The sequence below is a fragment of the Phasianus colchicus genome, chromosome 5, assembly GCF_987193195.1.
Source record: "Phasianus colchicus chromosome 5, bPhaCol1.hap1.1, whole genome shotgun sequence".
Taxonomy (NCBI): Eukaryota; Metazoa; Chordata; class Aves; order Galliformes; family Phasianidae; genus Phasianus; species Phasianus colchicus.
The window spans coordinates 13,682,547-13,710,267 of record NC_143440.1 but is presented as its reverse complement, the minus strand read 5'-3'; the positions used below and the strand labels follow the sequence as shown (position 1 = coordinate 13,710,267).

General features: G+C 38.7%; 1 protein-coding gene across 18 annotated transcripts in view; it reads left to right on the top strand.

The window, feature by feature from the left end:
- Positions 1 to 27,184, top strand: part of PTPN5 (protein tyrosine phosphatase non-receptor type 5) — a 102,835-nt gene extending 75,651 nt beyond the window's left edge. For 10 of the 18 annotated variants that reach the window (XM_031613999.2, XM_090140557.1, XM_090140554.1 and 7 more), the window contains 4 exons: positions 1,950 to 2,060; positions 4,058 to 4,218; positions 7,732 to 7,845; positions 12,097 to 16,373. In XM_031613999.2, coding sequence (XP_031469859.2) covers positions 1,950 to 2,060; positions 4,058 to 4,218; positions 7,732 to 7,845; positions 12,097 to 12,190 — 480 coding nt within the window. In that variant the 3' untranslated portion in view covers positions 12,191 to 16,373. The other 8 variants (XR_016466719.1, XR_016466720.1, XR_004169852.2 and 5 more) reach the window with 8 other exon arrangements.
- Positions 27,185 to 27,721: the final 537 nt, after the last annotated feature.

Genomic DNA, 27,721 nt, shown 5'->3' with positions numbered 1-27,721 from the left:
GGTAGTGCTGAAGTAATAATTTGCTTATTAATCAGAGTTGCCAAGTTGTGGCAAATAAGTTGTTGAAATGTTGTGATATAATGTACCAGAACTGCTTTCAAGAGAAAAAAAAAAAAAAGAAAAAAGAAAAAAAAAAAAAAGAGAAAGAGACAGAGGAAACTTCGTTCCTGAATGATGTATTTGTTAAGAAATTCTTCCACTATAGTTTTCATAGCAAGATTGAATAGCAGGAATACAAAATAACATTTTATCTAATTTCCTCCTACCCACACTGTGGAAAGCAGTGCAATGCAGCACTGTGGCACTATATATGAGGGGAGCTTGCTGCAGCCTATATATAGGAAGAGAACTGTTGAATCTCTTCTGATAAGTTTAGTGTCAAAAATTAAAAAGTGTCAGGACTCTCGGCCATAAATATAGGGTAAGTCATGTGAGTGTCTCCTATATTCACTTCCTTTTTTCCATAATGCATATTAATATAATAACAAGTTGCAAAAGTACATAGATTCAAAACCAAGACCTCTGTTCTGCTATGGCTTTGTGTTCCTGCTCTGTTCAATGGCTTTGCTAATGTACAAGTGCGGAGTTCTGTATCTCAGCCCTCTGTCACATCTAATCTGAACTGACAGACAGCCCACAGAAATGAGTGGGCAATCTTACTCCATTCCTTTAAGCACAGCAATGTCTGTGCTATTGATAGCTGCTAGCGCACTTGACAATTTTTACAATGGATTCTGCACTTTAAGAGGAGAGGAAGTGAAAATGCAATCTGCGTAAATAATTTTACAGAAACACAGTGGGCCACATTCCCAGTAGGTTATTAACTGATGCGCTATGCAGATGGAACAGCACTGTTTCTCCCACTCAAATTTTGACTCAGTAATGTAGCAAGATACTTTTCTGTTGTTAGTCTTTCTCCTGAAATGGAATTGTTTCTGATGGATGAGGGCAACGTGTGATTTAACTTCCTTCAAGATTTCATGCTGTCATGTAGGAGATGAATCTTACAACTATTCTCTTTAACTGGGTTTGTCCAACAGCATGTTCTCATTCTCCTGTGATAACAAGAAGTTTCTTCTTCCTTTATCACAAGTGAGCCTTTTTCTTAGACCCTTCCTTGTTCATGTCATTTCTTGTCCATGAAACAATCCCTGCACCATGTTGAGGTGCTTGTCTCTTCTGCATATTGATTGCCTTAGAGAAAGCAATGTAAAAAAAAGTATTTTTCAGTCCTTCCAGGATAAAAGTGGTTACAGATTGTGTATATTATCAGTACCACAATTCAGATTTGCAAATGAACCAAAGTTTCAGCTTCTGTAATTGTCACTTTTTTCTAGATGCATCTCTGCCTGTGTTTTAGCAAAATCAAATGTATCTCTCACAGCTATTGCATCCTTTTGGTTACTTAGCTCTGATGCAGAATTCTCAAAGTGTCTCAAATCATATTCTTTTGTACAACACTTATGTGCATGATCATATTATATTGAGAGAGCAATGACCCTCCAACAAAAGTATGAAATATGTATTTTGTATTTTCTTATTTATGCACAGCACAGAAGCATAGATAACAAGTCTGTATTGTATTGATCTTTATTATCTTAAGAAAATAATTAATCTAAAAACACAGGCTATAATAAATATAAGCAAATTGCTTCTGGTATTTCTAGTGGAGCTTCAGAATGTTTTTAAATTGCATAAATATGAGAGTATGTATTTCAAAGAAGTGGTTAGTTGTTATTTGATTTGTGCATTTTATCAGGCTATCAAGCTGTTACGAATGCAGGAAAAATCACTAGAAATATATTCCTTGTATAGAAATTGAAAACATGTACTTATTATAGAAACAACTGTCATTCATATTCATCTATGCACAAATCCAATTTCAGAGAGGTAAAAATGAGCCTCCCTTGATGTCTGCTTAACTAGATTTATTTTTTTATTGCACATAGAAATGCACAGAATATTGGCCAGAGGAACAGATCACCTATGAAGGAATAGAAATCATAGTTAACCAAGTCATACAAGCAGATGACTACCGTTTAAGGCTCATCACCCTAAAGGTAAATCACTCAAAGGTATTTAAAATAACTCTGCTATCTAAATTCTTAAACAGGACTGTTAATAGAGAGCTGTATAGAAATCTTCTGCACAGTATACTAATGTACAAATCTCACTTTTAATTACTGCAGCTCTGCCCAGTTCCCCAAAAACTACAATAATATAGGCAGTGTAAGATTTAGACTGCATATATACAATCTAAACACTTCCAGGCCAATTGTAGTAGTACAGGCTTTACTCAATGGAAGAAATTGGTGATTCATTCTGCCTGTGTCTTCTGCATTGACTGATCACTTCCCTCATAACAGCAACAGGACCCAAAGGAACTGCGTGAAGTTGCATCAGGTGAGGGTCTGCTTGGGGATTTGGGAAAGATTCTTCATCAGAGTGTGATAGGGCACTGCAACAGGTTACCCAGGGTAGTGATGACAGCACCAAGTTGCTAGAGTTCAAGAACCATATGGACAACAGTCTCAGCCATAGGGTTTGGATTTTGGGTGGTCCTCTGTGTAGCAAGGATTTGGACTTGATGATCCATGTCCCTTACAACTGAGGATGTTCTGTGATTCTATAATTTTACAACTGGTCATTTATAGTGATATGTTGTTCCACTGAGAGCTTCTTAGCAGCATTTGCAAGTCATGATACAGACAACACATGTGGATTAATCCACTGAACTCTTTGGTGATGTTCTGTGGAATTCAAAGGCTTATATACTCTTGGGAGTGTGGAAGATCTGTCATTCATGCAGCAAGGAGAAAATCATGCTTTCCAACAAACAGGAAGTAAATAATAGTTACAAGTGTGTTGCCCTGACCTTAAATAGAAATTATCCCAAACACGCAGTGCAGCTTCAAGAACAATATACAGCTTAATTCTGCTGAAATGCTGATAACTCACAAAACTGGTCACATTTTAATTGTGTTAAGCCAAAGGGGAAAGTTGATCCATTTGAAAAAGATTTAATTAGATCACTTCTTCCCTAATCTAGTTTACAGTGAAGCTATGCAAAGTTTCTCCAACCCAGGAGAAGGACGGAAGGTGGCAGTCATGGAGCACTTCTGTCATCCATTGACTGATAGTCATAGGGACTTTGGAGTCTAGATTTCCAGTTCTCTGTGTTAAATTTGCTCTTCTCCTCCCACCCCCACCCATCCTAAACTTATTTGGCCACGTGTTTGAGGAAAGGTCATGGAAACTAACACATACCTTCTGGACCTTGTGCAGCTATTTTGCATAGTCCTGTGCCAACTGGTTTATACAATGACTGAAAGAGTAAGACAAATTCCTGTATGTTGCTGGTTGGCACCTTTAGAAATCAGGCAGAAGGACATCACTTTGAACACAAAATCAGAAGCACTGAGTGCTGCTTGGCACTCAGAAAAGGTAAAAGGCACATTTGCTATATTCATGTCCATGCTTGAAACACAGAGGGAGGGAATGAGAATTTGTATCTCATAAGAAGTCCCGGACTGCATCTAGATATAATTCTCGCCTTCCAGTGAATCTGTCACCATGTCAAAGAGAGGAGTGTAAATGACAGGAAACTGATAAGAGTCTTGTCTGTCAGAAAAGAGAGAAAAATAATCTCCCATCTCTTATCCCTCATCTAGCTAGCTAGCAATCAAAGACAGAGATATGATTTCTGGCTCTCTGCCTGTCAAATATATTATGAAAGCAATTATGTCACAAGTACAGCTCCAGCTCTGCTGAATGAATCTGTCAAGAGGGAACAGACTGTTTTGCACACAGCTCTTGGCGCTAAAAGAGCCTTCCTTTGGGGAAGGGGGGGGATTATTTTTTTCTTGAGGCAGTTTGCTGAAGTGTAGATGCAGTCTTTGAAGTCCAGATTTTTGTGCTGTGTGGCTTGTCATTTGCATCTGTTGTTTCCTTTAGCATAGATTTACTCATCTCATTCTTGAAGATTACTTTTCAGTATGACTTTAAAATTAAAATTTTTAAAAAAAACTTTGTGATGTTTGTCTTCACTGCATTGCAGAAAGGAGAAGAGGTCAGAAACCTGAAACATTACTGGTACACATCTTGGCCAGACCAGAAGACACCAGATCAAGCTCCTCCTCTGTTACAGCTAGTACTGGAAGTGGAAGAGGCAATGCAGAGTGCAGAAGAGAAGAACGCTCCAGTGATTGTTCACTGCAGGTGAATAAGCATTGTATGCAAACTCGGAGGACTGCTTTGCACACAGTGGCTCACTGCAGATGCTGTCATTGTTGAACCATTGGTCAGAGACTTGCAAGAGATCTGGTCCAATTGCTTTAAATTTTCTTGGAACTTCTAAAATTTAATAACAGTTTTCTGTTGCATGCAGATACAGATTGATCTGTAGACAGAAGTTGTTGTTGCTGGCTCAGTTATAAGTTACAACAACCTTATTTCATTTGCTTTACCAGAAATATATGCATTTGATGATCTTAAAAATGCTACCTTACCAAAACTAAACACACCGTGGGTGAAACTGAGTAGGAAGATGCATGCAAGCAGAAAAATGAGAACATTTAACTTAAAATAATAATATATATTTTAAAGAGGGCTTTAAACAAGTCTTGTTTTGCTAGCATTTAGTAAGATTAAATGTGATTACTTGAATAGCACAACTCAATCCTCAAAACAGTTATTGCAGGTAAATAAAAGGAAGTCTGTTAAGTAATGTAGTAATGCTATCAGGATAATTTTCCATAATTTCAGTAAAAGTACATTTTGCCAAACATGCCTTTGGAGTTTCTGTAAGGAATTTCACCTAATTTTGCATAACATTTTCTAGGAAATGTCAGATAGTTGTTATCTAAAAATCATGGTAAAGGGGTTATTATACAACAGGAACATTTTTTTAAAGAGCCTCTAGCATGAATGGTGCATAGCCCAGTGTGGTCAAAGATCCACCTATAAGGAAATACAGAGAAATCATTAAGAAAATGATCATATAATGCCACACTAAATAGTGTTGGAATCAGATATTTTCAGGTCTTGATTGTTTGATGAATTTGATTACTTAGAATGTGCATTTTAGTGCAGCTAATAACAAGATTACATGTCTAGTCTAAATAAATGGATGTTTTACTTAGGGCTCTGGTTTCCTGGAAAGAAGGCATCTCAAAAAAAATGACTTGGAGATTGTATCAGTTGGTTATGTGGACTCTTTGTATAATGTTGAACCCAGGTGGTCAAATACAGTCTTTTAATCCAGAAAAGGAAAGTCAGTAAGGAATGTAGGGTTATCATTTCCTCTCAATGTAATAAAGTACTGCGTCTACTTTTTCTGCTTGTGTTTTAAACCAAATTTTGACAAATAGGAAAAGTTCAGAGAAAAATAAGAAATGGTTTATAACAAGGTCCCTTTTGCAATGGAAGTTCCCCAGTTCAAGAAAGACAGGGAACTTCTATAGAGAGTCAAGTGGGGGGCTACAAAAATAAGGGGCCTGGATAATCTCCCTTATGAGAAAAGGTTGAGAGACCCAGGACTGTTCAGACTGGAGAACAGAAAACTGAGAGGGGATCTCACAAATGCTTTAAATATCCAAAGAGTGGGTGTCAAGTGGGTGAGTTTTTGGTGGTGCCCAGAAGGACAAGGAGCAACGGGCACTAATGGAAACACTTGAAGTTCACTTTGAACATGAGGAAAAACTTTACTTTGAGAGTGACGGAGCATTGGAACAAACTGCCCAGAGAGGTTGTTGGACCTCTGAATATCTGGGGATATTCAGAACCTATCTGGATGCTTTCCTGTGTAACTTACTGTAGGTAACCTTTTTTAGCAGCAAGGCTGGGCTAGATGATCTCCGGAGATCCCTTTCAACTCCTGCTATTCTATGATTGCGTGATTCTGTGAAAACCTATGATTCTTTAAGAGTTCATTTGAGAATTGGTATTTGCTGCAGGTGAAGAGTCTGATCACCATGGCACTCTTGACTTGCATATTTGCTTTTTCCTCTTATATGGTGTCGTGCCCATGAATCCATCACAGTATGGGGAAAATAGGTCATTTTTACTTAAAATAACCATAAAAAGATATGGTGATGAAGCTATGACGTATTTTGTGATAGCTGAGGACCAGAGCCATTTCAGATTATCCTCAGTTGCAGGTGTTTTCTCCAGGAAGGAATTTAATGTGTTCCTTCTAATTGAGAGTGGTGTGTGCAAGCAAGTAATTGGATGAGGCTTGGATTCTGCATAGTACTTGCAATTTGCCCCTTTTACTGCCGTGGGAGATCCTCAGTAGAACCATAATCATGGTGATTTTGTCCTTCAGTGATGTTAAAAACGAGTCTAATCGTGAAGAAATTCTTAAAAGCATCTTCCTTGACAGTAAACTAGTAGTCCAGATAAAGTCCAGTGGATTATTTTGAAGTCTTGGAAGGATTATGACTTTGTCTCTGTAACTTGGTCTGGGGCAAGTGATGTTTCAGTGTTGTTAGATTTCTACAAAAATGAGTGTTGTTCCCTTTCCTTGCAAGATACTGAGATCTATAGAAGGGAACCTTTATACAATAGGTATGTATTGTAGCCTGTTTGATTATGGCACTCGAAAATGTTTGAAATTTTGATAAACAAATTAAAAAAAATATATCAGGGCATGAGGCACAGAGAGTTTAAGGCACAAAATCTTTAGATCAGGTATTTGAAGGCCATCACAGTTATTTGAAGGCTGAGATTCCGGACTAAGTTCATCCAGCAGATTTCCATTGAATTGCCTCAATCACTCTGTAATATAAGTTAAAACAATTCAAATGCATCTGATACTAGTGCAGGTTCCCTAACAAGTATAAACGCTGAATTCAAAGTCTATACACTCAAAGAAAAACAGAATTAAGAGTTTGCTAGTAGCAGCCATCTGTAGACTCCATTGTTGCTTATACATTTGTTACCATTGTTTTTGTGTTGTGACCTGAGCACAATTTAAATGAAAGCAGGATTTCTTACAGATAATTATAATTATTTAACATACAAGAGGGACTGTCAGAATTTGCTGTTTAGTTTTTTATAAGGTGATAAGAATTCACAGCTTTCATAGCACTGTGCCTTTCAAAATAAAACAAATTCTGGTCACTTAATAAAGACTGAATCAAATACAAAGGTGTTTAGAAAAGATGAATTTTGGTGAGTTTGTTCTTTCACTTTGCTAATTCAGAGAAATAATAGGCTGCAGATTTGAGAGCAAATGTAATTGTACTTGACATATTGCTGTTAGCTCCAATCATTTAAGCAAGAGTTTTTAACTGTACATATGAATGAAAATAGTTTTCAAGAAGCTGTTAGGGTTAAGAATCTCAAAGCAAAGGTTGCCCTTAAAACAGTGGTTGCCTTCAAAGCACATCTAGCCAAGAAATACTATTTAACTGTTTATTTTGACAAGTTCAATGACATTAGGTGAGACAGTACGTAGTACATTTTTATCTCTCTATGTGCAATACAAAAACCTGAAGCCTTTTGGTGTGAGTGGCTCACACCACTCCAGTGGTGAATTATGTGTTCCATTGGATCTATTACCTTTTCCTAGTTAAGGCTTCATATTCAAGAGCACCCATCCCTCCGGGTTTGGAGGGAGGAAAGAGATAATGGGGTTTGACTGTTGGTTTAAGGGCATTTGTTTAACAAGAAAGTTTCCAAAGCCGTTCTAACATCTTTGCTGCCTCTCTCTCCTTTTTCCTCCCTTAGTGCAGGCATCGGGAGGACGGGCTGCTTTATTGCAACTAGTGTCTGTTGTAAACAGCTGAAGAGTGAGGGCATAGTTGACATATTGCGAACAACTTGCCAGTTACGGTTAGACAGGTAAGAAAACCCATTTCCTTTCAGAAAAATAAAAAGAAAAATGTTAATCTTTCCCTTTGCTTAAGGAGGAACAAATGGGAAGTGGAGAGGAACAAAGGCCAATGAAGTAAGAGATGACCATTTTCACCAGCAGAGGAGTTGGCACAATGTTCATAGGGCTCAGATGGCTGTTGCATTTGAATTCAGAGCTGTAGAACAGCTCTTTGCTCTCTGGAGGAGTAAAGAAAACTGGCCTCACGTTGTTGGAACTGTGGATGCTGTTGGCAGGGCATTGCTGCTTGAGACGTTGCGGGAAAGGGAAGAGTACACTTAGGTTGGAGTGTTTGCAGACATGTGAGAGGAGCTGTGAAAATCTCCAGAAATTCAGTGGCTTCCACTTAAGTATTTCTTAACACACCACCTTGAGTTTGATTATGAAGTAAACAGACTTGAATTTGCACCAGTGATGTTATTATTTTTTTTCCTTTCCCACTGGTTTCGAGTGCCATCAAAACATGTCTCAGTGTTCTCTTCTAACGATAATGATAAATGTAGTCAGGGGAAGAAATGTCACGAAAAACATACCAAACATTTTTCTGATAAAAGAAAAAAAAACAACCTCAACCCCACGCTGAACTTTATTTCAGATGAGAAATTATGCTCAGTGGGAGGCAGAAAACATCACTCGCTGCCCTACTCAGGCTCTGATAGAGACATGCAGGGGCTTGGAAATTTGGCTATTTCAGTGGATTTCAGACCGGACAAGGGAAGACTTCTTGAGAAAAAGAACACTAGAATGTGATTAAGTGACATTGTTGTCCATGGTCCAGTGAAATATCTGGCAAGATTGAACATATCTTGTGTTCATTACTAATGTTACACAGGAAAACAGCCATACAGTGGTCAAAGACACCCGTTTAAAAATATGCTTGGTACAGAAAATGAATTAAAATTACTCATTTTTTTTTTCTAGGAGAAGGAATTGCCAGTTATTTGTAGATACTGGATAAGGGAGATTATGTTCAAGGGATACCACAGAGCAAATGGAAGCCTGCAGGTGCTTCTTGCTGCCATGTACCTCTCAGTAGAGAGGTGGGACATGAAAAAGCCATTTAATAACATGAGAGGAAATACTCATGATGGAAAGCAGACAAATCACCACCTTATTGTAGGAAAGTGTGATTTCTTCAAATGGTGAAAAATGGATCTTGAAGTCATACTGATACCTGCTGTCACAAAAGCTCTGGCTGACTTCAGATGCAACACAAGATGAGCCAGCAGCTATGGGAAGGATCCTCTCCATCTCCTCCTATCTGGTGGCCACTGGCTAGAGAAAGCACATGAGGAAAGCAGGTGCTTAATTGAGTGTACCTCACTGCTTTACAGCAGTAGTGATGTTGCCCTAAGAACCCACTTTCTGGATTCTTTTGAGGGGCAAAAAGTTCATGTTTCATTCCCTTCATTCCCTCACAGATTCCCTTTGCAAAAAATGTGTGCACTGGGCATTGCACCTGTGGTCAATAGTTGGTCCTAAAGTTACCTGGTGTGATTAAGGAGAAGTGATTATTCCTGCATCCTTACCCACAGGGTTGAGACATGTTTGCTGTTCTTTCCCACAGTGCAACAAAAATTTGAAAGGTTTATGCATCGAGCAGAAGTGAAAGTATGTTTTCTCTGTTCTGTGCCAGAGCCTGGACAAAGAAGCTGCTGTGTCTATGCTATATGCATATGTGGGAAAGGGAGGAAGCTACCATATAGCAAGGATCTCAGTGGCCACGCTAGTGCTTCTGTTGCTACAACTTCAGTGTGCAACCTCACTGTTAATAGGATTGCATGGGCAATTATTCCCAGATATAACTTAATGTTCCTTGTTTGTCATGGACTGACATAAATATATTTAAATGCTTTGCATGACATGGAATGACTCAGTTTGCCTATCTGTATTAAGTAAAGCCGATAGAGAGAATTTCCTAAGAAATAGTTTCTCTAAAAATGCTTCCCACCTTAGCTTATTGTTGGGAGCTGGAGCACATTTTTCTACTCATTCTGATCCCTATGAACTTTCAAAGATAACAGAGAGTTATGATAAGCTCATCTTGGCTGGCAGCTAAAACCACACAGTCCCTCTCTGACTTCCCCCAGAAGCACTCTTGAGGGAAGGAGAGAAGAGAATGAGAAGAGTAAAGTGAATTCATTGATGAATAGGAAGAAATAAACTAACAAGCAAAACAAAAGTGGGATAATAAAGAAGGAGAACAAAAAAAAGAAAGCGGTGCAAAATCTCTTACCTCATCCCATGAGCAGAGAAATGCCTAGCAAGTCCCCCTGTAAAAAAAATAATAACAAAAAAGGCTAGTAATCTAACTCTACTCTCTCCTCTGTTTTGTTGCTGAGCAAGGTGTTAAATAGTCTCTTTGGTCAGTTCTGGTTATCTGCCTGATTGTCTTCCCACTCAACTTCTTGTGCATCCCTGGTCTATTCAGTAGGATGGAAGAGTGAGAATCAGAAGAGTTCTGACACTGTGCAAGCACTGTTTGGCAACAGTCACAATATTAGTGCATTGTCAACATTATTTTGATCACAACTGTAAAACTTATCATCATTTGAGGTGCTACAAAGAGAACTGCATCCCAGTCAGGCCCACGCATGAGTGAGCATTCCTATGACTTTGTCTGGCTTTCTCAGCACGCTTGGACACAGGACCTCCAGAGTAACACAGGGCTTCATCTCCATCCATTGCTGGTTGTTCTCCTCCACTGCTTAAAACAGTCCCTTAACAAAATAGCTACAAAAGGTTGAAGGGGGAGGTTATTTCATTACCTCATCTTACTTCTGGCAATATTACACAATTGTTAAGCTGAGCTCCATAGAAGAGGGCAGTCCCCAGGGAGGTGCTGCCAGTCTGCTATCCATTTGGCTCAGAGGACCCAATTGTTCTTTCATTTCCTCTGGTGGGAATTTCTAAGGCAGTGTATGACATATGCCTTTTGTCAACCTGATATAGTCTGGTTTGTGCTGGCCACCCATGGATTCCCATATCCTCAACACCACTCATCATTTCAGACTTCTTTTGACACTGCATTCCCCAGATCCGTGCACCAGCACTAATGCTGGCACAATTTTGCATAAACCTTTGAATATGAGCCACAGGTTTTTATTTTTTTTTTAGAATAGATAATCAAGAGATTGCATTACTATTGATGTGCTACTCTTAGCAGAATTAGGTGGTGTTCTTTTTGTTCATGTTTGTCTCCTGCTGTAGTACTTGTGTTCATTCATATGCTGTTTGCAGAAATACAAGGGCTAATGGTACATGGAAAAGAAAAATTGTTTTTTCTGCTCCTGCTTGCAGGTCTTTTCAGGTTTGCAGGTTTAAAGAGAACAGTAAAAGCTGAACCAAAGCAGACTTCTGTGCTTGGAGTCTTACAAGTCAAGGTGTGCATGGCAATTAATTCAGTTACTAGTTTGAGTTGTCCTTTGTCAGGATTTCAATGTCTGGTCCACAATCCTGCTGTGCATCGCCTGGTTCCCTGGTAATCTTTCAAGAGCGAGCACAGCCTTGGATGGTGCAGAAGAAGGATCCCTCTTTGCAGACTGGGAGAGTTATGTGTTGCACAGATTTTCTGAGCTGGCCTGGCCCTCTGTAGCCCTGAATTTGCTCTTGCATTCAGGCCGTAGTGCAGCTTTAAAGACTTAGAGAAGCTGCTTCACCTCTTTATTCTCTCTTTTTCACACCTGTCTTTTTAGGGCTTTGGGATATGAGTTGCTTTTCACCATGAGATTTTAGTGAAATCAGACATTACTGTGGATGCCTCCTCTCTGGAGACTTTCAAGGCCAGGCTAGATGGGGCTTTGAGCTAACTTCTAGTGGGAGGTGTCCCTGCCTATTGCAGGGGGTTGGAACTAGATGATCTTAAAGGTCCCTTCCAACCCAAACCATTCTATGATTATGATTATGTTAAATGGTGCTGAGAGTACAGGTGCTATAGTAACACAAATGCAAATAATGGTGGTGTTGCCTTACTGGTTGAGTGCCTCTGCTGTTCTCATTCTGACTACCTTCTGTTACTTGGTTAGCAGAGACATTCAGAACAGAGCTCAAGGTCAGACTGCAAGCTGGTTCGTTGGCACTTTCTCATTTGTTTCAGTAGGCTTTGGAATAGAACTGTTGTATTTAACACCAGCTTCATACTAGCTGTGTCATTTCCTAGGATGTTATTTGTGTGTAAAAAGGTTGCTGTTTCCCTCCCCTTTTTTTTCTTTCCTTTTCAGGGGAGGAATGATCCAGACTTGTGAACAGTATCAATTTGTCCATCATGTCATGAGCTTGTACGGAAAACAGCTTTCTAGAGCAGCAGAAGAATAAGTGTTCATGATATTCCTAAAGGCTAAAACCAAGAGAACTTCTGACTGCATTCAGATACATTTCAGATCTAATAAGAGACATGTGGTAACCTGGCTGTCTTAGCTGGAGAAAAAGATTTATTTTACTTCGATATTGCTTTTATGCTCTTGTTTGCATTGACATTTAAGAGCTGAAGTACACCTTGTCTTAAACATATGTGACAGGACATAATCTTCACCAAAAAAAGGCTTATTTATTTTGTAAATAAGAACAGTAGCTTCATTTGTTACAAAATCAAAAAAAAAAAAAAAAAAAAGAAAGAAAGAAAGAAAAAGAAAAAGAAAAAAAGAGCACTGTCTTCAGTTTGCTGTTTTTAAAACATAATTGCTATTATATCAAAATACAGTGTGAAACTTTTTGAATTGTCATGCTGAAATATGTGCCGTATGTTGACTAAGCTTGAAAGTAACTTTTTGCCTCTTTCTGATTGTTTTTACATATAAAATTACCGAATACTGTGTATATCATAAACCTTCTGAGCCTCTGCATTGAAAGACTCAAGTAGATTCATGTTGAAATGAGGATTCGCACATCACGTTTGCTTGGTTTTTTTTAAGGCAGTCAATCACTGATGTTATCAGAACTATAGGGAAAAAAGCATTTCACTGATGTGAGACAAATTCTTGCCTCTAGTTCTTACCAGCAATGTTACCCTGCTATCATGACAACTTGGATGAATTTGTGGTGGATAGGGGAGAAGTTGAAATAATTTTAATTCTTCAGCTTTCTTTTGTCACTATGTTGGCATCTGACTCTGTAATCAGATTTGATTTTTGAAAGTATTTTGTCTTTTTATGTAGTCAGACAACAATCCCAATAGTTCTGCCAGAAATCTGAGGTGAGGAATTTCTTTTTACTTGAATCCATCTTTATTTAAAATCTAATAATCAAATCACCTGTATTTTGAATTTAAACCTGTTCCAAAGCTTTCAAGGAGGCCAAATGCCCAGTGTCCATTAAAATTAATATGACTAGAAATGCAAATCCCATAAGCAGCTTAAAAAAGAAAAAATGATCACGCAGTGTGTGGCTGCTTCTTGATAAATTTCCCCTCAAACTAAGTTTTGATAATTTTATCTCTTTATAATCGCTAGCCCGAGCAGTAGTATTTCCTTTTAAATAATACAGACCACTTCCCATGCTTTTGTTTTTAGACCTTAGTCTGGCAATGAAGGCTTCAGTTGGTGTGTTCAATGCTTAGAGGTAAGCACGTGTTGAAGTTCTTTGAGCAGTGAAAAATGGAGAATCACAGGACCCTTTACATCAAAGTTGAGTGTTTTGTGAATGGAAGCTGTAATCATTTACTAGAAATATTTTTGCTTCTCTATTTGTAACAATAACCAAAACTCACTGCTTTTGTTAGTGCAGAAGATTCTGTGGATTTACTTCGCTTCTTCATCAGGAGAAGGTAAAGCAGCTCTCAGAACAATAAGGGCTGATCCTGCTCCTATTGAGGTTTTGTCATTGACATCAGCAGGTGCAGGGTAGGGCCTGAAATGTTATGCCTACAACTTCATCACTGTGGGGAAAGTTTCCCAGTATTTTAGTACACATCCTTTGTGTTTATTCTGTATCCATGAACCTGTAAAAATCCTATCAGCAGGGTTTGCATGACTATGTGGCAAAATGTGTTATCTTGAACTACTTGATTTTATTGCTGTATTTAAAATATTTCCTTCAGTGAGAAGTTAGCAAGAAGAACTGGCAATCTTTTTAAAAATACTGGCAGTAGTCATTAAATAGAGCAATAAACTTAAGCTTTTGAGCATAACATGACTGTTAGTTTTATGTAAACCTTGCTAGCTATATTCTCCCTATTGCTACTGATTCCTTTGACGGGGCAACACTGTTCCATCCAAGTACTCCTTAGAAATAACAGAAGTACCACTAATGTTTTGAATAGTGTTATAAGCGGAACTCCTGATAATGTTTTCAGCTGTTCAGTGCCCTACAGTGTCAAAATTAACTCAGTTAATAAAGTAACTTTCTGTCATCAATTTGCTGTTCATCTAGTAAAGAATATGTTGATGGTAGGATAGGATTGTGCAAATAGGTGAGAATTTTGCTCCATAAGTGCAAGTACACCTTGCATACAAAGAAGCTTTCTAAAAGATAATTGTTTTATGGCAAACAAGGCATGACAGTCTCTTACATACTGACTTCGAGGTGCATGCAGAGTTTCTTCGGCATGTATTAGTCAGTAGTGGTTCATTCACTTTAGTAGAAATAAACAATTTATACTGCTGAGAGAAATCTAACCTGCTGTCTGCTTCCATTCTGCATACGTGGAATGTTTTGAGAGTGTGGTCACTGGTAAAGTCAGGCTGCTTTGCGTCAATTCAAAGCAAGTATCATCCTACTTTAATTGCAAGGCTGCACATTTGCCATCTTGCACTAGGCAAGTGCACTCTACTCAGTCAAGATCAAAATATTCAAATGCCTCTTAAAGTGTTATTCTGTCTAACAATTGGAGTTAATTCTCCTATTTCTACTACAGCCTTATTGTAATTAATATAATTAACATATTTCTCTTCTTTATTTTTAATAGAATTTGAGGTCTAAAGGACCTTATATCAGCTGTTCTGATCTCTTCTGATGGCAGAGGTAGACTTAAGTATTTAGGACTGGCAGAAACAAACTCTGGCCATACAGTAGCACTTGAGATGACTGAAACTGCCTCTTCTGCTACTCAGGAGGTTTGAAACTGAGTTGACAATAGAGACTATGCTAAACTGTGCATCTTACCAGGCTTCTCTTTTTACTGGACACTCTCTAAGAAAGGAAATAATTTCTAAAACATTCTACCTGCCTTCTCCGTCTGTCTACCCAGGTCTATTTGTATCTGAAACAGCAGTACTAATAGCTACAACACAGTTGTTTCCCAGAGGACTGAATTCCTCTCTCCAGATATGTTAGCTTATAATAACCTGAGATGATTTTAATTAGAACCAACTGTAATGTCTCCCCTGTCTCTGTCATAGGGCTTTTCACACTTACTGAACATGGCAGGACCTAGCCCAAATTCTTGTTTGTCAGTCATTGGCCATGACGTTTATACAGTAACCCTCTCCCTCTCATGCTAACAGATCAATGATGCTTTGTCCCTTTGTTGGTACTCTGAGATATACAGGTTTACATAGAATTAAAGACTAAAATCACAGAAGAGAGTGCAGTTAAGTTTAATACAGAAGAGCTTCTCAAGTTTGTCCTCCATGAAATTCCCAGTAGTGCAGCTGGCAAGATTTATTCCATTCATAATAAAGCTGAACACAGAGGCTAAATGATTTACTCAATTAAAAGTCATATTGACACCATAGCTAGTAATATGTCTCAGAGGATAAAGTCGGTGAAGTATCCAGGTATTGTAATTCCTACCCCTCTTTTCTCTACAATGGACCATGCTAATCAATTTCTGTTTCATGTTTTTTCTTTCTCTCTGCCTGTTGCTTCTTAGGCTTAAAATAGAGTAAATAATTCATTGCATTGTACTAGTTTTAATCCAAAATGTTGATAACCAGTGTTTTCAAGGGAGCATCCCTTCCCTTGAGAGAGTCTATGTTGCCAGATACCCTTCCAAAGGCTTAGCATCTTCTGGCCACCTTTTGATCTCAATACATCTCAGAATTTTGTGGATGAAAACATCTGCAGTGGATTAGGCAAAAGATATTTCTGCTTTGGGAAATGGTAGTTTTTGCTTGAGTTGTATATTTGTACTCCTGATGTCAGTATCTGCTTTCCTCAATAAAGGCAAAGGCAACATTTTTCTCCAGGGATCAGAGAGAAAAGTTCTTGCATAGATCCTTTTGCTCTGATCTTTCTCCTTTGCATGCTTAGCTTATTTGTGTCTGAAGAGGATGGAAGGAAAGCTATCAGAATTTAAGTCAAAATTAATAAGGCATCACAGAACAAGAGAAACCTCTCTCTGCTTTCGGATCAAAAAAAGGAAAACCAATTGGGATTGGTTTTACTACGCCCACTATCATCTTGGTCTTCAGGCTATTGGGAGAAATATAGAGAGCAGCCATCACAAAGGTCAGGGTTACGAAGAGATACAGTCACTCCTTTTCTTAAGCTCCATGCCTGGCAGCGTAGCCAGATTTATCAATCCGAACTGCAAGATCTCATTCATATGCATTGTTTTTCCTCCTACAGCAACATGCACGTATGTGTAGTCACATGCCCACTTTGTGCCAGAGTAGCCGATCTAAGAACAGAAGTGTGAGGGAGGACTCATCAACACTCTGAAATGAAGATGGAAAGGGACTACCTGACTTTTGAGTCTATTTGGAATGGTGGGTGGAATTGGTTTGGGTTCTCGGCTGTTTTGTTTTTGTTGGGGAAAGTTTAACTTTCAGCCCAGATTTCTCTGTGTTTAAGTTGGGCTCTTGTTGGGCTCTTGTTTCTGAATTATGTTATTGAAGGGGTAAATGAAAGTTGGTTCCTTGATACATTTATTAGACACACCATTCGTGATACCTTATTCACTTTACATCTCATTTCCACAGTCTTCTAATTTGATAAGTGCATTTGTGTTAACAACAACTCAAATTTCTAGAGAAGGGATCACAGGGCCTCTATCATGCTGGAATCCCTCTTTAGTCTGTGAACCACAACATGAGATTATTTTTGTATGCAGTGTTTTCAGATCACTGAAAAGATGACAATGTTTCAGCCTTTGCACATTTTTTTCTTGATTTTTGTTTGTTTTAAATTTTTCTTTCTTTTCTCGACCAGTAATCTAGTATCATCAGTAAAAGAGATATATTACCTGAGGATTATGTCATTGTTTTGTGTGGAGTTTACCCTTAGAATTATTTCTATCAGACTCTGGAAATTGGCTAAATTTTAACATTGTTTGATTTTCTAAGTTCCTGTGTTTTGTAAAGTGTAAGTGGATTATTACTCCAGTGCATTCCGTAGTAGACTCCCTACTTGTTTGAATTTAGCCTAAATACAGAATACATAGCACTAGTCTATTCTAAACAGAGATCAAATGCAGTCAGTGAAGAGAAGCAATTTATTGCCACTAGTTCACCATCTGTCACAATTTTTGTCCTTCAGAATGGATAGGTCTGTACTGATGTAAACTGGCTTATTTTTCTAACAGAGCATTTACTGGCCATAAAGTAGTCAGATGGAAGGATAATAAAAGTAGTAGCCTAGCATTTCAGAAAAAAAATAAATTCTGATCAGTCATTTCTACTATATAGCTGGCGCAAGCTGCTGGATCTTAAACTGTACAGTTTTTATGTTCAGAAAATCTAAGGTCAAAGATGAAAGCTTTCATCCAGTAAAAGAAATACAAGTAAAGGGAATTCCATTTGAAGGTGAAAGGTGGAGCTATTTGAATGGTGGTTTGGTGGGTGGTTTTTAAACAGTGTCACTGTGAGTTTTAAAGGATTTGAAAATCCAAATGCATTCAAAAATAGGCAAAGGATTGGGCAGTAGATCAGGTGAGTAATGGAACGTGCTGTGTGCCTTCTCACTTTATCATTTGATGCTGCTGATAGGGAGTTGCCTCATGGTGGTTGAGGACAAAATACACTTCTTACGAGAACGTTTGGTATTATAGAATAACATCTCTCATCTTTTCCTAACCAGTCCCATTCATTCCTGTCATCCGCATTACTGACCATTTGGATGCAAGAGAAGAAAGAGTGAGAACAGAACAGCGAAAGTGAGGGCAGTAAGCAGAAGAGGATAAAACCCCTTTGGGGCAGGACCAGGCAAAAGTAAGAGTGATCTCTCTCCTGGATTCAAAAATTATATTGCTATGAGAAAAATTCTTGAGCAGAAGAGGAATGAAAGCAGTGTCTAGAGATGTGTGATATCCCTTTATATTTTTTTAGAAGATATAATGAGGTATGTAGGCTATGACAGAGACTCTTTAATTGTTTTCTGTCAATAAGGAGTCAGAGAACATTCATCTCTTATGCAGGCCAACTGGAGACAAAGGCCAGTTCCACAAGAATACCAAAGTGTATGCATTATGACAAGGAATAGGATCTCCTTGGGTAAATGCCAAAAGAGAGCGCTCTTGCTAAAGCTGTAATTTCTCCTGGCAACAAAGCAAAGTCTGGAGGTCACATGGTCTTAACATTGTCCTCTTTGTTTATTGTGTCTTCTAGATTGCAGCTCATAACTACAAACTTTATCAGAGTTGAAGCCTGTGCCCCTAACTTTGGGGAAGGTTGCGTTTTGAGTTGCCTTCCTTCTGCCCCAAGATCCTTCAGTGGGAATACAACTGTATCAAAGTTTCACTTTATCTGCCTTGTCAAGGAACACTTTCCAAAACTAGGGGTACTCTATTTCTAGATGACTAGCACCTATAACTCAAAGACTAGAATTGAGTAGTTTCTCTACTCCAAACTGTCTTTCATATTGAGACTAGTCTTGGCACAGCAGTAGATAGCAGAAACCTTCCTGGAAACAGGTGATATGCTTCCAGAAATTTCTCCAGTTAGCATAGATGCATAATCTTCTCAAGTGATGCATACCAAGCTAGTTGTTGCCTTTAGGTGTAAAATGTGTACTGAATGGTATGGGAGTTGAGAATTTGTCTAAATGAAGGGCAAAGTAGGGCTTAGTAAAATTTAGGAGGATAGAGTAAATCCTAATATGTCTTTTGATGCATCTAGTTTTGACACCTTTCTTAAACGTTTAACATCAGAGCTTCAAAGCATCTTGTAGCACCACTATGCAAGCAAGGTAGCCCAGGTTTTCCATTATGCAGATGACACAGCTGGGCAGGGAAAGCAAATTACTTGCCCAAAGTCTCACAGAAAGACTGGAAAAAAATAAGGAATTGATCAGCACTCCCTATGGAAAGTCAGCACAGTACTTGCTGCAAAATCCTTTATGTGTAGGGGTTTTCACTGACCAGGCAATTGTTTATTTATCTGTTGTATTCCAGGGGTTCTTGTTGTATCCTTACTTTCCTGTTTCTGGTAAATAAATCTTTCAAACAACATCTCTCTGTTCAACTTGATTAACACGTTTTTTCCCAACCAAAGAGGTTGTTTTTAGGAAGTCTGTGCCATATAGGAGCATTTTAGCATGGTGACATGCTCCTTTGAGATCCTTGCTGGAGAAAATATTTTTAAATTTGTGGAAAAGCCTTGTCCGCTGACAACACCCAAGGGTGAGTAACAATTATTTCTGGTGGAAGCCAGTTCTCTACCTAGTATTTGACAATAGCTTACTGCATTTTCAGGTGCTCCTAGATACATTCACCCATTATGTGCAAGTAAACATGGTCCATCATGTTTTACACATGGAGGACGTGGTTTAAAAAAAAAAAAAAGAGCAAACCCTATTACTCATCCTTACAGTTTCTAGGGATTTGTGCTGGACCAATGGAAAAGGTACAGTTCATTTTATCTGCTGGAAAGCAGTCTTTACTGATTCAAATTCAGGAGATCCTGTTTAAGCAAAAGTCGTGATCAGATAATTTGGAGCTGAAAGAATGTGACCTTGAAAGACTAAGTAATTGAGCCTTCCCATCATGTTCACGTATGACAGATCCATAACTATATGATGTAACAGAAAGATTATCTTAGCCTTGATTATGAAGCACAAAAAGAATTACAAATCATTCCTGTCAGTCTGCAGAGTACTTCTAAAGAACAAATTTAATTCCCAGAGTAGTGTTTGTGATGTATGTGAAGCTGTATTAAGTACAGTAAATAAAGTAAAGCAAGGTTAATCTAATCTCCATGAAACAGACGTTAAAAATAAACCCAGAATAACAGGTCCTTTTTCCACTTCACTCATTCATTAATTAGTTCCAATATTTCTTCATGAATTTTCAGAGGCATTCAGAGCTGAAGTGATTAGTAAACCAAATCTTAAGGTAACGTGGAAAGGAGAAGGTGGGTACCAGCAGAGGGACCCAGAGTGTTGTTTACAGTATCACTAAGGAATATTGGTAACGCTTTTTGCTTTATTTATTTATTTCCACTATAAAACTTTAAATAAGAAAAAGTTAATCACTATAACATTTATCAATGGCTAAGAAAATGTCCCAGGCTGCAGTAGTCCTCCTGCATTGCTGCTACTTGCCAATACTGTTGAATGTTTGTAGGGCATTGTTTCCAATCAGCAGAAAACAACACTAGAGTAAGAACCACTATTTTTGTTCCTTGGTTATGCATTTATTGTAGTGGGGCACTAATGCCCCTTGTGTGCCATTCAGGCAAAAATTAAAAAAAAACAGTGCTAAACCTCAATAATTTGTAATATTATTCAGGACTTTCTAATGTGACTCTGGAGGCTTGCCAATGTGATTCCCATCTACAAGAAGAGCCTAAGGAGGATCTGGGAAACTACAGACCCATCAGCCTGACATCGATGCCAGGAAAGGCTATCGAACGGATCATCTTGAGTGAGATCACTGGTATTTGCTGGACAACTGGGGAATCAAGCCCAGCTAGCATGGGTTCATGAAAGGAAGGACCTGCAGGACCCGCCCAATCTCCTTTTATGCATTGTTAGCACTTCAGCAAATTCCCAGCAGATGGCCTGGCAGACAAGGTGGTGGGAAGGATTTCTGTAATCTGTTTTCCCAGCAATGACCATCTGATGGGGGAGCATTGAGATCTCTATCTATGTTCTTTGATGCTATGAAAACTTGTTTGGAACTGCATGAATCCCTCTTCCAAGAGAGGTCTAGATATCTCAAATGTTATAACATGACAGTTGCTTGTTTACTTGGAAAAGAAGCATGAATTTCTTGTGAAGTGCTATGTGCAGGGGACCTGCAGCTCCGAAGAAGAATGTAAAGAAGTTGGTGGTTGAGGAGAAAGAAACATTGGAGATCATCCCTAAGAATCTGGAGAATTTAGAGAAGGCCTGTGTGAACTTCTTTCATTTCTCAGGAAATTGAAAGAGATGAAGGAAGAAGTGGAGGTTGAAGTTAGTGTCACAGTACCCCAAGACTCTTGACAGAGTCAAAAAAAAAAAAAAAAAAAAAAAGTGCATGCATCCAAAAAGACAACTGTGACAGAAGACAGTTACACATCCCAGATGGAATATCTACATTTTTTTGCAGCTGGACAAAAGCTGGATATTCAAGGAAATGTGAAGAAATTGTGTCAAATACTGACAAGGTAAAAAATGTTTTCAGAATCTCTCTTCAGTTAATGTCTCTAGGAAGATCTCTCACTGGAGATGAAATCCATATCAGATCAGATTTATGGTTAATGTAGATCCTAATAGACTAGCTAAGGTCTGCAATCCAGTATTCCTTAGCATAAGGCGCACTGGATGGCTTGGACAAACAGTGTTGGGCTAGTCCCTGCCCTGGAATTCTACAGTCCAAATGGGGTGTGTAAAGGACATAGTAATGTTTCTGTTCTGCCAAGGAACAGTTGGTAGAAAAATCCAGAAAATTATCCCAGATTCCATGGCTGTGCCAGATAGTGAACCAAATCTCTGAAGTCCCTAATGTAATTCTTCAGTTACCTAACAGCAGAACTTCTGAAATATCTGGAAAGCAGGTAAAATGTTTGCTTTTGAATACCAAAGATGGCGAGGAAGCTGAATATAGGAAATGTAAATAAAATAAAATTTAAAGAAAAAAAAAAAAAAAGGTACTAATTATAGAATGGTTTAGATTGGAAAGGATCTTAGAGATCATCTAGTTCCAACCCCAGTGCTGTGGGCAGGGTTGCTACCCTCTAAAAGAGGCTGCCCGGGGCCCCATCCAATCTGGCCTTGAAGCAGATGGGTGAGAAATAGACACTGTGCATCACCAACATAAATGAAAAAGAGCTAGGTGCCTACAGAATTTTTGTGAGAGTCAAAGGTGATGTTGGTTACGGAATTACAGAGGCTCTGTGTATGAAAACAATATCTAAAGAAAAAAAAAATGAGGGTCAAAACTATGATTTTGTAGTTTTTAAGATTTTTGTATCAAAAAGTAATCCAAACTATGATGTGCTTTTTTATTTTTTTAAATGACTTTGTAACATTGATGTTACTGATGTTTTAGGCTCAAACAGAAATCTAACATTTAAGTCATAGAACAACCCACAATTACCAGAGCACTCGTGTGAAAACACCTTTTATGAGATATCACATCTCAGTTTGAAGCCTGCTTATTACACATAATAAGCTAGGCTGACGTCAGTGTGGCAGGAATGTGAGTCACTACTGAACTCGGACCAGTTTTAGAGGAAAAATGGGAATGATAAACTGTACCTCAGCACTCAATAAGAATGATGCTGCCCACCTGCCTTACCTTCTACTGCAATAAAACCATCTCTTAAAAATAAGCTTTGCCAGAAGTACCATTCTTTAAGTGTACTACTTATATGTGCTTGAACTACTGAAAAATTTTATTTGGTAGAATAGCACCACTTAAGCCAATTTGCAATCCTTGCCAGGCACAGCAGCACTCTTAACAGATAACACAGAAAGATATCAGTCCTCTTTCTGCTTCCCAGTCAATTCCAGATATGCCAAATAGTTCTAGGTATCTCATCAGCAACTGCCTGATATCATTTCCTTTACAATAACCTAGAGTCAGGAGAGGGGAAAAAACAAAACTAAGGCAAAAGAACTGAACAAAAAGCAGCGTGTCTTTTGGTGGCTGGTATTGTAATATTGCATGCAACTTCTACTGAGTATTTTGAACTAATTAGCTTAATTTCTGCTGAAGTTGAGGGAATTAATTGATCTTTCTGCTATCATTCAAGAAAGAAATCAAAATGACTTTACTGTAGTCTCGTTAGTTAGCGTAGGAAATCAGAGATTGGTAACTAAGCAAAACAAAAAATTGTCTTTTCAGTATTTTAACAGGTTAACCTGTAACATTCCTGATAGAAACAAAACCACTGAAAATGACAAAAAAAATGCTAGCTGCAGTGTTTGAAATGGGCTCACTATGGAAAATGCCGAACTTCACGTGGAAGTTCAATGGGCAAGTGTGGAAGCAGAATGATAAGTATGAGGTCATTACATCTGATGATTGTATTGGCCCACACTTAGGATATCCAGTCCTGTGAACTTCAGAACTCAATGCTGAAATGGAGATATAGTGCGGAAAGCTCCATTCTTCATTGATCACAGGTAAATCAATGTAAGCTTCTTCAGGTGGTAAGTAAATCAAATGTGTTATAGCAGGATTTGAGCTGTGAAATTCATAGAGCTAAAGTGCAAATCCCCCGAGCCTTGAGCCCGCGTTGTATCCTGAAAAAGCAAAAATGCCTTGTTTGATTTATAAAGTGCTTTGTGCCATTTCTTTTTGCCACTCTTCTCCCCTTTCTAAGAGGTTCCAGTTCAATTAATCAGCAAACCTGAGAATACCCAAATGAAAAATGGAAAATCCTGTCTGGAGTGTGTGCTGATTTGGGAAGATTTCGCTCTGAAAAGGATGAAGAATTGATGGGTGATCAAAAGATTTCAAGTACACCAGGAATCATGAAGGGAAGAGAGCAGAGCTTATCGTAATGTTGATGAGCCAAGTGACTCAGGAATTTGTATAGGCATTGCTGTGTAAGACAATGAACCTAACAACTGCTACAGCAGCTCCAGTGTAACTGGGAAGGTATGTATGATTGGTCCAAGAAAGGAAAAGGAACGGTAGCAGCCTTTGTACTGTTCCTCATTGCAGAGCAGTAGTGCTGCTTTGTTATAACAGCCACGAAACTGATCTGAGATAATGCTGATCTGAAGTCTATTAATTGTTTAAAATGGAATAAGCCATTAGTCTGTGCTTTGTTTTGGTACTGTGAAGATAATAATTAAGGACGTCCCTTTGCTGTAGAGTTAAAAGCATAAAGCAGTAAATCTTCCATCTAAGTCCTTGTTTGTACCATCTACAGCCTAGTAAAGTATGGTGGATTTTATTTTAATCAGGATTGTCATAATGAATTCTTATTCTTTAAGGTGACCCATGGGATGTTTGAATGCTAAGGACCAGCAGCACAACATGAGACTCTTGGCGTAGTAAATATTTAATATCATGTTTATTTTTTTAATTAATTTTGCAGATTTTAGGCGGTTTGTTTGTGCAGAAGACTGATCTGCCCTGCTGCCCACCCTGACAGCTGTTTCTGAGTCTGGTTTCTCGCTTATAGCTTTGCGTTTTCTGCATCAGATGATGTCCCACAAACCCTGGTTTGACTTGATGAACAGACTTGGGTGGAAGTCACCCTATTAGTAGCATTTTGTCCCAAAACAGATGAAAGGAGCAGTTTCCCAATGTCAGCCCTTGGCTTTCCAGGCATGCAGCCCTATGAGGAGTCCATGGCCAAGGTTGGGATTGGCTGGCAGTGAACATGGAAACCCCAACTTTAGGAGGAGGGTACCAGTCCTAGAATGTGATTGTGGCAGTTTAGGGACTGTGTGGGGTGAGGGGATTCTCTGACCTTTCCTCCAGGGAAGAAACCATTTATGTGTTATAGGTAATGTGGAAACCCATGGATGAGCTGCCTCTCCCATGCAAAGGTCCAAAAGGCTCCTACCAGATCCTACACACAATGGAATTGCAGTCTGGTATCTTATTTATAGACTCATATTATGCAGAGTTCAGGTTCAGATACAAATGTTGCAGAAATGTTTATCTGTTTGAAAGTTCTTTTGGACCAGCTGGGGATCTAGAATAGTGCAAGAGACTTCTTTCTGCTTCAGCTTTTGGGTTCCTTGAGCTGCTTTCCCTCTAGTGGAAATACACCCATGAAGAAGGATAAAAATTATGTAAGAACAGGCTCTCTTTACCCCCATTTCTTCCCCTGATTTGCAGTTTACCACGCAGAGATAGTAGCTTTCATCCTAAGGGATTTTTGACTAAGGATAAGCAGGTGGACAGATCAGACAAGGACTGATCTAATCCTTCCCAGTCTTCCACAATCTCAGCCTTACTAAGTTTCGACTTTAATTCTTCACTTTTTCAAATTTTTCCTTTCTAGTCTCCTGTGAAGGTGCTTATATGATTTCACGTTTGTTAACATATTTTCTCACCCTGTAGACTCACATTCATTCCCGCAAGGTTGGCTTCTCACCATCCTCCCTTCTCTCTCACTCAGACTCAGATTTTCAGAGTAATTAGTAAATGTATCCTTTGCATGTTAATACATACCCTTCTTTACGTGCCACGCAGCTTTTCTAGGTAAATACATAGATCACCCTGCCCACGGAATTCATTCTGTCCATAAATCACAGAACACTGTGCCAGATAAGGACTTGGAAATCCTGATTTCTTGGTCATCTTAGAGCAGGAAATTCTGAGGTTCAGGGAACAGGTTCAAAGAAGGTGTTTGTTGCAATGTGTATTGTTTTGTGCCTCAACCTTCTTGTCAGATTATAGCCATGAAAGGAATCTGGGTACTGTAGGGAGCAAACTCATTAACAGTTTAAAAGAGGAGCATGAAGAGAGGCACGTGTCCCCTGTTCTCTTGGCTGAACAAAGCAAGAGTTGACATTGCAGGTAGCTAAGCCATCTCCTTACTGTTGTTAACACTAACACTTGCAGAATCTGTGCTTCATCAGGTCCCTTCAGCTGGGGCTGTACCATTTTTAAGCTTATCTGTCTGTGTGAGCAAAACTTTTCTGCTCCATTTTCTCTGTAGCCAAGGGGAGAAAATTGAACAGTCATACCAATTGATTTTAAGTGACAAAATACAGGTTTCCATGTTTATAAATCTGTGATCAAGAATGTTGGCCTTAACCTTTACTTGAAATGTTGTCATGAGCAACGAGAAAAACACCTTTTCTGAAATTATACATAATGTAAATACGTGTATTACTCAGCTCTTGGCAGCCAGATGGCGCCAGATGGACTTTCAGAATCATCTGCAGCATGGAAATGAGCCTCTTCTCCAAATAAAGGCGAGATGGATGGATACTGCTGCCAAGACAGTGGGACGAATGAAGCAGTAAGGATGGTGTGGCTGTAGCATCAAATATAGATTTATAGAACCTGTGTGCAGTAAAAACACATCCACAAAGCCTTGGTACAGGGAATGATTTTCCTGCTGTCAGAAATATAGACTGCATTTTTATGACTATTTCAGCAGGTTGTCCTTGTAATCATATACCTGACAAAAGGAAAAACACAAATATTTAGGAACTTGGTTATTTTTCTTTATTGTGCACAGGACATCCTTATCATTTTCCCATATAGCTCTAACAACTGATGGAATATTTTGTTTACAAGCAGTAAACTTTGATTCCATCATCTTTGTTGTGATTATGCTTATCCGAATGTGGTCTTAGGAAAGAATAGCACAAAGGGTTTCCTCTTTTGCTTTCAAAACTTAAAAACTGCCTGGAAATAAATCTCAAGGACCTAGACAACTGGGGAACACTTGGCAATTGCTATTTCTCAGAACTCCCTCCTTTTCTGCTGAGCTGAACGACTGAAGGAAATCAGCCAGGTTCTTGTTCAAGAAACAGAACTAAATTGCCTGAATCAAAACACACTGAAGATTTTTCATGTCCTAGAAGATATTTATGAAATATGGGATTCTTATGTTAAAAAAAAAAAAAAAAAGGAGTATTACAAGGGGCCCAACTCTGGACTACCTTTGGGAACAAACAGCCACAGGAAAAATGGTAGGGTGTATTTGCAGCTGCAGCTTTCAATTGCTTTCTTTTCAGATTCTCCTGTTACTGAAACTTTTAGCTGCACATAGTGTAACTATGAAGAATGAGCATACTGAAAGTGCCTTTTAAGGCATAGCCATTGTGTAAAGTCATGTTTCTGAGATGGTGTTAAGTGGCAGAGAAAGAGGTGATGGAGAAAACCAGTGACTGTTACAAGCAAAGGCTGTGCAAGAGAAGACAATAGAGCTGTTAATGCTGAATCTCAGAAAATAACTGGCTCAGCTTTGGACAGTCTTTACCTCAGCATTGTTGGTAGGGCCTCATATTAATCATTTTATAGCAGGCATGTCACTGATAGACATGTTGGGCTGCAAACGCCCAGATTTTCTCTTAAAAAAAAAAACAAAACCTTGCAGTGGGACAGATTCTTACCAAACTGAGTGATACAAGTCCAATTTTGCTGTAATCAATAGAACTGATTTACACTGTGGAAGGATATGACCCTCTAAGTAATGACCCTCCATGTCATTCTGGTCAGCTGTTCACACTGCAAACAATCCAAAACCGCCACAGGGGAAAGCAGAGTTCCTGGAACTCACAGAGAATATGCATTGTAATGAAATGGAAAGCACCCAAAGGCAATGGAGGAAAACTGGTAACTTGCTTCACACTGAGAGGAGAATGGCTAGGGAAAATATCTTGGATCAAAGTAGGGGAGGTAGAAAGTAACTTTGGTATGGAGAAGGTGGAGAAAAGAAAGCATACCAATTCAATATAATGTTACCAACTCTGAGGGCTTCAGTATCCCCTGGAAACAGAAGAACAGAAATTATTGCCAGATGACCTATTGGGTAAGCATATGAACATCTTAGACCAGCTGTTTTTAATGTAGTTTCACTGTCCTGCTTCCCACTGTTTTTGTCCTCTTCCTTCTTGCCATTTCCC